Below are 11,567 nucleotides of genomic sequence, written 5' to 3'. Positions count from 1 at the left end.
TTTGACTTAAAATTTATTTTAAATTGGGTGGGGTAGTCTAGGGAGGAGGTGCTTCACGGGGATGAAGTCAAGAAGGGTGGCCTTGCCTTAAAATGCTTTTACTCCAGCCCATGTATCTACCACATGAGAGCTGAAGAATCTCAGTTGATTTAATGTATTTGTTCACACTTCTAGATTTAACTTATGGTCCTAATTTCATACGTTGGTCTTGAGATTTCAGAAATGGGTGCAGGACAGAAGCTTTAGCAGAAAGTCCAGTGGTAGCTGAAGACTCGCTGAAGTGTGTTTTTTGACTTTGTTTGCTCATGGATATGACATTGTAACTCTGCAGCGTCAGCAGTTGAAGGGATGCTTCAGTAGCATCAGCATCAATGTGACAGAACAGGACAGAAATAAATCTGCACCAGCAGTAGTTTAGCAGAGAGCTAAGATCAGTGAGACTGAACAACAGTGGTGATCACAGAGAACTTACTTTAGGTACTCTGATGAGGTATCTGGAAAAGTCTTCCCAGGGGCTTTTGCAAATATATTGGGAGTGTAGTGATATTCCTTGGGATTGAGTTTTGCAGCCTATCTTCGTGTTCTGGTGAATGGTTCCTTTCTGGATTAATACCACTGCCTTTTTTAAGTGTGACTACAGTGAAAATAAAGCTTGAATAATTCTCTGTTTGCTATCAGTAATACTTTTCTATTCAATCATTAATGTTCTAAGGACTGTTTTATAGATGTTTAAGTATTACTCCAAACTATGCTTTACAATAAACAAATTTATAGTGAGATAGCTGTGAGGAAGAAATAAATTTATGTTGTCCTGTCCTGTTTATGTTCCAGGTTAGGCAGCTTGTACTTAGGAAACAGAAAACCAAACTTGGCATCATAAATAGATTAATTAATGTCAAGTTAATGATAATTATAAGTTGCCATGATGATAATTTTATTAGAAGATGCTTTGTAGAAAGTAGTAAAACTTCACCTGAGTGTTGCGGGCTTGTGGAAAAGCAGTTAATTGAAAAAAAAGGCATTGCCATGGTACATTTTTCTCAGTAAGTAATACTTGGCTTTTGAAACCAGATTAATTTCCATAGATTATAAATCTTAATAGAAATTAGTTTGAGTGTTACTAGTTCCACTGTTACACTGCAGTCTGAAATTTTACACAGGCAAAATTCCTTGTGCTCCTAAGGACAAGGGCCACCTCAGCTTGGGACACTTAATTCCTTACCTTAACTCTGAAGACCTTTCCCAGGAGCTCTGAAAAAAATCCAAAGATCTCTTGTTGTCAAAAAGTTGAATCCTCATTAATTTTTATGAATAGGAATTCATTATCTTAACCAAACTGCTAAATCTTGAACCGAATGATTTTCTGAGAATGATCCCACCTTTTTGACTTGTTGGGTGTTGCTGGTTTGTTTTTTTTTTTTTTGAGAGTCTGCAAATTAAGGTCGTGTTTCAAGAGTTAGTGTAGTTTGGGTAGGGATCTTGTATAAGTAGATTGTAAATCTGTTAGCAAGCTGCACCCCCTAATCTTCTTAAAAGGATTTTGACAAGAGAGTTAATGCTTATTAGTACTTGACAGCTACTGCACAGTCAAGAAAAAAAGAAATGGATGAAAATCTTGGTTGAAATATTTCAAAAGAGAGCTATTGTAGTTGATTGTAGTTTGAAGTGGTAAGAGGATATTGCTGTGATGTAGAAGCCAATGCATACACCAGAGAATTATTATTCTCATCTGTAGTTAATAAGGGTAAATTGGAGTATAAATGAGGATAGAGATTTAATCCCTCCTAGACATAATTTAATAAGAAAGATGAGGTACAGAGATTCAAATGCAAGTAGGATCTGGGTTTCTTCATGGAGACAAAGATTTGGATTCCTCAAAGTCTTTGATTTCAAAGACGAATCTTTAAAAAAAATCTTGTTGGAAGGAGTGCTTGCACTGTGGGTATAACAATAAAGGGAATAAAGATACATATTTGTGAATTTAGTCTGTGTTCATTGTAGCTACCTGACTTCTGTTCATTATAAGCTCATCTACTGGTGAAAAGGACATTTTTGTCAGTAAAATTAACTATCAACATGTGAGGGAGTGATAGGTCTAATGATTACTAACAGTTGTCTCTCTTCCTGTTATGCCTTTATACATCAATAATTTCTGCATCTGATCCGGCCTGATGCCCTAGAAAAATTCTGTTTCTTTCTGTCCTTAGTGGTTTGCATTTAGTCTGTTATATTTTTTCTAATGCTGTCAGCTAGTGTTTCACTTACCTGCTGATTCATAATGTTTGATAATCACATTTAGAGTATTTTACAGAACTAATTCACTTTTTTTTATGTAGTAATATGCTGAACCTGCTGAACTGCTGGTCTACATTCTACTTTATTGTAGAGAGTTTTACAATTTTATTTTTCTTGAAATCTTGTTTTTTTTTTTCAAAGGTGTTGCTGTCAAAGATTTTAAATATTTTAAACATTTGAATTAAAAATTGTGATTGTTACCAATGAAAAATTAAGATTCTCGCTTGCTTATTTAATTTGTGCAACACTAAGAGACAAAAACTTAGTGGAAGAGAATATACTTAAAGTTGTCCTTCCTTGCAAGTGAGAAGAAGAAAGTAATTTTATAGTCAGCAAAATGCAGAAGAGAAGCTTGGATGTAGGAGTGACTGTTGGTATATAATGCTTTCCATTTAGCCAGAGAGAGAGCATCTGTTCTTGGCACTGATTCCACGGACCTCTTGTGTGTTTGGACATCTGTTTGTTAATGTTTTCTCACAAACCTAAAATTATATATCATTCTGAGGCCTTTAGGATAAGGACTGTATCATCATATATACTTTTATAGTGATGCTGCATCAAGACTTTGGTGCTGAATGGGCTTCTGGACACTGCCTGTGTTGAAATGATAAGAATCATGCTCAAGTTGATAAAGGGAAGTTGTTAGGATGTCTTGGAAGGATTTCATTATGTAGTGTAAAATGCATTTTAAGTTGTTTATATTACAGTGTGATATTTAATGCAAGCATTTTTAAGTTCGGTGCATGCAGGTGGGGATGTTTCTCTTATAAAGCCCTTGAGAATGTTGTCTTTTGTTTTCTTGCAGGCCTTTGGAACGTTCTAGTGAGGATGTAGATATAATATTCACACGGCTGAAAGAAGTGAAAGCTTTTGAGAAATTTCATCCAAACCTTCTCCAGCAGATATGTCTCTGTGGATATTACGAAAATCTGGAAAAAGGAATCACATGTAAGACAGCTTCATATGATTATGTATTTTATGTAGATAAGCTTAGGAGTTAGACTGTGGTTGTCTTTAGGAGATCAATGAGAGGAGAGTCAGTGGAACATTTACAGTGACAGTCACGGGCCAAGGCAGGACTAAAGTGCTGCTTGCTCTACAAATGCAGTGTGCAGTGAATCTAGGGTGACAAGGCATACAGCTGGACGTAAAAACTCTACCACTGTTCTGTTGAAAGATTACAAGGCAGTCCTTGGACTTAAGCCTCATTCTTCCCCTGTCAATGTATTATTGATCGCTTTTGCCGGTGCTTTGTGCAGTCAGGGGCAAAGGTGTATCAGTGAGGCACATCACTGATAGTGTGTGGTTTCCAGGCACCCTGGCTAGCACAAGCCAGCCCTGCAGAGCTGCAAACTGCTGCATGGTGCAACAGCTCGGTGCCTGCTCTGGCAGCCCGTGGGCCAGATGGAGGTGGACACCTGTGCTTGGTCTGTGAAGCTGAGATGGAAATAAGTGGTAGTCCTGTGATGGGAATGTCTGCCAGGGGAATAGATGGTGAAAATCTTCTGTTAATATTAGCAAAGTCTCAGAAACACCTCAGGTAAATCTGGCATGCAGCACTGGATTTTGCTTAGAGTGACAGGGATTTTGGTGCACTGTAATCACACACTTGGAATGCCTGGACACTGAAGTCTTGCAGTTGTTGTTCAGCCAGAGCTCTTACTGAATTCAGTGGTAGCTGTGTCTGCACTGGAAGATAATGAATTTCAAAGGGACATTGTTCAGAAAACATTATTTCCTTGTTTGTTTTGTTTCTTTGGTTGGTTAATTAACTAAGAGAACAGTAAAACAGAAGCAGACTGGGAAGAAGAGTGAAGCAGTTCTATGTGCTTTCACTGTTTCCATAGTGTATTGACTATTTTACTAAAACACATGCTTTCCAGTGTCATTGGAAATATTACTGTAATAGTAAATAAGTAATCTCATATGGCAAATTGTGTAGTGCCAGCAGTGACTGCAGTATTGCAGTAATATGTGAGAAAATGTTTATTACTGTTGCTAAAGTGACAGCTCTTATTTACGAGATTTCATCTTTCCAGTATTCCGTCAGGGTGATATTGGGACGAATTGGTATGCTGTCCTGACAGGATCACTGGATGTGAAGGTGTCTGATACAAGCAACCACCAGGTAAAATAGATTTTTCATTACAACCATCCAGTCAGCAGTACAAAGAAAGAATATCATTTATGGTGAGGTAGATAATGAAACATTCTGTACAGATATTTTGTCATATCACAAGGATGTATATGTTTCTCTGAGTCTCCTTTAGTCTCAGTTTTCCTTAGTCTAAGGAAGGCAAATCATGACATTGATGTCAAGAAACTGAAATGTAATGCTCTGGAAATGGTGTACATTTTAACAAGAAGCAAGACTCCTCTGTCTTTCCTAGCAGTGCCATTGAAGTTGTGCTAAAGATTGGAGAGTTGTTAATTCATTCCCTTGAACTATTTTAATTCAGTTCTTCTCCGGAAAGTTCAAAGTGAACCCAATAAATGGGTCTAATAACAGCATAATGCAGTCTCCACTGCAGAAATGAGGAAGTATTGTAGAAATATCAGACTGTTGGAACTGCTGTTATGTTGGACAAAAAGCCTATAGGTAATACCTATTCAGTGTTAAGAAACAGAAGAACAAGGACAATTCTCCTCAGATTTAAGTGGTTTCTCAATACCTTGGTGCTCCTGGATTTATAAAATTTAGAGTAAATAAAAATCCAAAAGGGTGAGATACTTCTAGAGTCTCCTGTCCGTGTTGTCTGATGTCATGCTGTCACTGGCTGCTGTGAGCTTAGTCTTCTGGGAAGGCATGCTGTCCATTGCCTGCTCCCATGTTGTGATCGTTGACTGTCCCATGATGTAGCTCAGCATGGAGTTGTGTCTCTGGTAGGGGATTCACTGTGCCTTCACGTGAGTAGTACAGCTACCCAGGACCTGATGGAGAACACTAACCATTTTCCCCACCTGGACTGAATACAGCATGTGTAGGGGAGGGTGGTGGTTTATTCTCTGCCCAGAGTTTGGCTGATTGAGGAAAGTTTTTTGCTCATAGCAGAAATTGGATTTTTTTCACTTTGTTGAGCATTGCATCACCATTGAAATTGGGTCAGAATGCAAGTGAAGGCAGTGTGTGAGTATTGGGTCTTTTTACTTCCTGCAGTAGAACGATAGATGCATAAGGAACTTCTTTCATGTTATTTTTAGCAACCTCTTCACTGTGCTAAGTAGAGATTGATTGAGAGTATAATTAGCTTAATTTGCGCAATTCTTGGCGTGGCCTGGCTGTTATTGGTATTGTCACAATTTGGAACAGTACTGGGCCCTTATGAGACCCTTTTCTATGCAGGTCTAAAGCAATCAGGATTTTCCGGTGTTTGCCAAAAGATGGCACTACACTGTTGTGAAGAATCAATGCTCTTTACTTAGAAAGTAATACATCTGCACAATCTGGATGTTAAATTAAGAATCTCTTTGGAATGTTGATTCCATTAGATGAAGTATGGAACACTTCAGTTTCTTAATGAATATAATGTAAATATTTTTTTTCTGCTTGCTCAGCTTAACTTCATTTTCCTGCCAGTAGGAAGCTGTTGAACTACAATTCATGTAATTCTAGTTCTAGAAATTATATTCTGCAGTTATTTCTTACCTCACATTTCCTTCTTACATGTAAAACAAACTGAATTCTTACCACTGCCTAGTTGCTACAGAATACAGCCTCACTGCCAAAAAGATGGCAGCCCATGCATTTACCATTCCTTTCTGGATTTTTGATGTCTGGGGACTCCTAAATACTATACGAGTCCAACCTTTTCTCTGTTTTTGCTCCAACTTAGTGTTTATACCATGTCCCTCTTTATCCATTTTTGTTCTCATTCTCATTCTCCTGCTTGTAGCTCCTGGATGTGGTTCCAATCTTGTCTGTAATTTCTTGTTGGCATGGTACTGGTCATTCTTGAAGTACTTGCTAGTACTCCCTGCCTCCTGTGCTCACTAAAAACCCAGATGTTGGAGGCAATTTGGTGGTGTATTGCTGTTGGGGCAGCCCTGGCACACACAGCATTGTGCTTCCAGCTGGGAATGGATGACCAGTGCTTTAGATGTAGGGGTGCTTGGAGCACATTTTCCAACTACATCATCCAGGACCAAAGGGTTCCTTTGCAAAGTTGTAATAATGACTAATTGCTCTGCTCTTATGATTATACCATAAATGACACTAATGCTAATGAGAAACTTCCATCAGAGAGGAGAGATATAGATGTTTACCTGAGTTTAGAAGTTTGGAGACTCACGCAGAAGTACAGGATTATTCTGTCTTTCCTAGTAGGAGAGAAACTAGCTTGGTATTTAGATTCCTATTGCTTAAAATGTCTTTAAACATGACTAATTAATTGGGACACTGTTCAGTACTTCAGATAAACAGGAGGTTGTATTAGATGACCTCCTGAGTTTTCTTGCAGCTTGAATTATCCTATGATTATATGATGATGCCTGCGGTGTTAATGTAAATATGGAAAATCAGTTCTCTTGATTAAAAATACACGAGTCCCACTTTTGCTAGATGTTTATCTTTCTACTTGGGAAACTTAAATTTCATCAAGCCTAGGAATTAATACATTGTGCAACAGCTACCATGTGCTACCTCTGTGTGTAATCACCTTTGGTGATTAGTAGCTTTCTCCCATTAGAAGCACAGCAAGTTATTGTGCATTTGGTCCCTACTAAAGATGTCTTAATAGCCTTTGTTCCTACAGAGGCATGTAGGAACATGTCTTGCACTAGAAATTAAATCTTAATGTACTAATGGATCATGACTTCAGTGTAGCTAATGAGGGATTAATTCACACACATTCACATAGTAAATAGCAGCTTATTGATGTAGATGCCTGTGATTTCTCGGAGAAAATATTAGTAATACTGATTAGGACCAAGTTGAGAATTCATATAAACAGAAATACTGATATTAGCTATTATTTGATATTATAATAACAGTAACTATTACATCTATTGTTTTAAGGGCTTTAATAGAGACAGACACACAAATATTTAGGATCTCAAAACCTTGCTTTCATACTGGTTTGGAAAAAGTCCTTTATGCTTGCAAAGCTGCGTTCTGTCACGAGAGGGCAGAGTTAGAACACAAAGCAAATCCGAGTGTAGGAGTGCTCGGTACAGAAATGGATGCTTTGGGAATGGCATTCGGCTATTTACCGTACACACCTGTTTTAAAGAGTTCGGCCGGGGAAAATTTTGCTGTTACTGTTAGTTTTGTTCCACCGAGCTGGTAAAATGTGCTAGCAATTTCATCTGTCATTGGAATGGCTACAGAAATGTGACAGGATTACTCATCCAGTACATCCTGAGTGGAGTCTGCTGTCTGTGAAAACTGTTTATGGATTTTTCTGGATATTCAACAGTCAAGAAGAGACCGAAGAGGACTTTTTCTAAGGTGAAAACGTCTCACTGTGAATTCCAGAGGTAACTGTGATGAACTGTTTTGGTCTTGCCTCAACTTGTTTGTAAGAAATACCCTGATAAATACTGTACTTAAAAACCATAGAAAAACATAGTTACCTTACCTTCAAAATAAACAGAAATTTCAGCCTTTGTAGAATATATCAGAAAGAGGTCTTTACCCTCAGTTGTGATCAGATTCTGGATTTCATTTTTACTTGTCACTGTTGCCTACCCAATGTTAAGATATCTAGTAATAGTGTCTCTTAAGAGATATTCCTAGTTTGGTGTTGTCTTAAAAAATTGCTGAGTGCCTTGAGTATGTTGCATTTTTGACCTCTGTTTTGAAACTGAAGAGTGTAAGGATGATTGTTGGAAATCCCAGAATAAAGCTGGGTATAAATGCATTATGACAAAAGCATCAGTGTTACAGTGTTGTCAGATTCTGCAACATTGTGATTTTCTTAATTAGAGCCTTTTACCCCAAAGATTTCTCTGCTAAACTGTGGAGGAGTTAAGAGAAGAAAAACAAAGATCAAGCAGCAATTTGATCTATAGTTTTGTGTATTTTACCAGCCAAATCATAGCATGTGCTGGGGCCTATTGCCAGCTTATCTTGCCCATGTGATGGTGGAGTTTTTTAAGCAGGTCAATTTTTAAAAACAGACCAAACTGAACATAGGGCATTGACTTAACAAACAATTAGCCTTTTTTAGAAAAGGTTTAAAGGAGGAGCCCTGAGTGCTTGGATGGTACAGCAGTGTCAGCTGTAAGAAGATGCAGAGAACTAGGGATGAAAAGCCAAATAAGTTAGTGGGGTTGCTGAGAAGAATGTCTGTGAAGAAATGGATGAATTTCACAGCTCTTTGAAATTGAGGACAAAGGAGGTATGTGATAAAATGAAGTGGCATCAAGGAAAGGGATTTGAACAGGGTTGTCCTTTGGATACTGCTTTCAGCCTGCAAATGCCACTATGTATTATGGAAATAACCTATGTGAAGTTGTGACATAGGTTAGTGCTGTAGTTACTATTATAAATATACCTAAGCTAGTTAAAAATTCTTTAGTTTGAGCATGAGGACTGCTGTACCCATTGTACATTGTACCCACTGTAACACCGAGATTGGCTGAACTCACTGAGAAGCAGTGTGTTGACTCATGCCAAGTTCAACAGTGTTGTGGTTGTGCTAATTTTGGTTTTGAACTTAGCTTATTGGAAGTTAATATAGAAAAAAAAAATCACTTCTCTGCCAGGTGATGTAGGAAAACATCCAAGACATTGAGGTAGAATTTAGAAGATATGATTTAGAAGATCAGATAGAAAGGTATGGAAATAATGAATGTGGTATTACAGTGCAATGAATCTGAACCATACATATCATAATTAGGTACTAGAAGAGAAGCTGCTCACAGTTTTTATAGAAGCATAATGCCTCCTTTAAAGAAATAACCTTGTCTTATGTAAAGAGGGTGGCCTAACATATGTTTGCAAACTGCAGTTTTAGTATGTTCAGATGGTGTTTCTATGTTATTGTTAGAAATAGTCTGATAAGGATTTATTGTCTGAATGGCTGAAACACTCAAGTGAAGATAATGGAACAGAAAAATCACTTCCTAGTTTATTTTCATGTATATCCTTGTATATCCTCTGTTATAAAAGGAAATTTTTGCTGAGGACAAACTGAACTGTGACAAAGTAATAATAAACTTCTCAACATGCCAGCTTTTGCAAAACTCCAGTGAAAGATAGATGTCCTAGAGAGACACAGATGCAGAGGTGAGATAAAGATGCAAGGTGTAGGAAAATGATGAAATCAAAAATGATCTAGCTACATCAGCACCCTCATAAACTGAAAATGTTGAACAAACTAAAATTTCAAAGAAATTTTGTCCCCAGTCCCTCTGAACCTAGCACTAGTAATGATTTCCCCTGTTTTCTCAATTTCTCTTTCTGACACCATGATTTTATTTACACACAGTACAAAAATTCTGTTTGCCAGGTTGAGAAACAAGAGGTCACAAGTCAAGGAGGAGGATATGGGAGGATCCTTGAGATGGTGGGGAAGGGAATAAAGCAGAGCCTTATTTCTCCATTAAATGGTCTTGCAAAATCAGTAATGTTTTCAGTTGTTGGGGGGGTGAGGGAAAGGCTTAAGAATGCTTTCCCTGTATATGTCTCATGTGGCAGTAAGAGTCAGTGAAGCTGAATACACAAACAGCTGATTTGAACACTACTGTTATATAGCATGTACAGATGACAGGTAGCAATGGAAGCAATCTCATCTTTCTAAGTCTCTAATACTTCCTTTTAAATAGGTGTGTGAATGTTAGTTGGTTTCCAGCCACTACAACCCCCTGCTGCTTCTGGGATTGCAGAGGGAAACAGCAAACTGAGTTTTGAGCTGCCAGCAATCCTCCTGAAGTCTTCAGTGAACAGCAGGAGATTCCTGAGTGTAAGGTTAACAGGGATAATAGGAAACACACCTGATTCCCCAGGAGGCTGGAGATGGATAAACAAGGGGTAGCAAGAGTACAGGTCTCTGAAGCCTCAAGGCATGTAGGACTGTACCCCAGCTGGCTGTGACTCCATCTCTGTGGAGAACTGTGATGGATGGGAAAAAATCTGAAACAACTTGATGGAAGCCTGGACTTTCCTTCAATGAATGTAGATAGGACCATTCCAGCCTCTTGACCTAACACCACAAAGTGTTAATTTATTTCTTAAGCTTAACAGCTGCCTCATCAGAAGTTATCTTATAAAGTAATTTCTTAACCAATACTGGTCCTTTTTTCTTCTCATGTCTGTTCTGTCATTAAAGATATTTCTTTAGGGCTATAAACAGTCAGAAAAGGTGAAATGTTTAAAATTACTTTTATTTATTGAAGGAGGGGAGGGGGAGTGAGAAGGAAGTCAGAAGATGAAAACAATGTTTATGATCCACCTACAGGAAAAGTTTCTTTTATGCCAGGCTGTCTGGCTGTCCTGTCCTGAACAGAGCACTTTTATCTAAACTTTGTGAATAGGACTGAAAACAATGTTTTGGGTATCTGAGATCAAATTTTGTATGAGCAGTAGGCACATTTTCTTTGTAGCTCCTTTGAATGCCATTGTGAGTATCCATAGAGTGTTTCAGCTCTGAAATGTAAGCTTGGGAAGGCAGATTTCAGTGTATAAACTATTATAATCTGTTTGTAGAGACTTCTATTTAGGTACCTAGGTGCTCATTCCCAAATATTCTTTCTTTTAAAGAAAATCTGTTCTTACTTTCCTTCCTTGAAAATTTATTTCTGGCAGTTGGTAAATTTTTCCTAGATCTTCTCTGAGATGTAATTGATATTATTTTCCTGAACACACAATTTTATATGGTAACATCTGGGTAAGAGCAGTTTGCTACGGTTCAGGGAAATGGACAATTATGGCCTTTTCTCTTTGTATTGCAATTACATAGCTACTAACTTTATCTTAACAACACTTGCCTATTGTGACTTAGTAGATGCATGAAAGAAAAGCAGTGGAACTCTAAAACCAGAAAATGATGCTAAAACATGCTGATGCATCTCTCCTGGATTATCAGCCACAAGGATAACAAATGTTTCTGCTTTGATTTTTGTAGGTGTTGCATGAATCCTACATTTTAGAATTAAACTATACTTCTCATGTATCAAGTAAAGTTAGCACGTGTTTTTTATATGCTTATGTGTAATTTTCTGTGTGCATATATGATTTCCTTTATTAAGCACAGTTTGTATGATTTTAAAGATTTTATGCTGTTGCTAATTTTTTAAAATTACTCAATGGACAGTCAGATAAGGCTCATCTC

General features: G+C 37.7%; 1 protein-coding gene across 1 annotated transcript in view; it reads left to right on the top strand.

Annotated features, from left to right (window-relative positions):
* The window catches only part of RAPGEF4 (Rap guanine nucleotide exchange factor 4), a 145,180-nt gene that overhangs the window by 6,922 nt on the left and 126,691 nt on the right, over positions 1–11,567 (top strand). Inside the window, exons 2-3 of the mRNA XM_062498001.1 lie at positions 3,101–3,243; positions 4,335–4,423. Coding sequence (XP_062353985.1) covers positions 3,101–3,243; positions 4,335–4,423 — 232 coding nt within the window. The remainder of the gene's footprint in view (positions 1–3,100; positions 3,244–4,334; positions 4,424–11,567) is intronic.

This window comes from Cinclus cinclus, chromosome 9 (assembly GCF_963662255.1).
Source record: "Cinclus cinclus chromosome 9, bCinCin1.1, whole genome shotgun sequence".
Classification (NCBI taxonomy): Eukaryota; Metazoa; Chordata; class Aves; order Passeriformes; family Cinclidae; genus Cinclus; species Cinclus cinclus.
The sequence above is the reverse complement of the archived record's forward strand: the minus strand, read 5'-3'. Positions and strand labels throughout refer to the sequence as shown.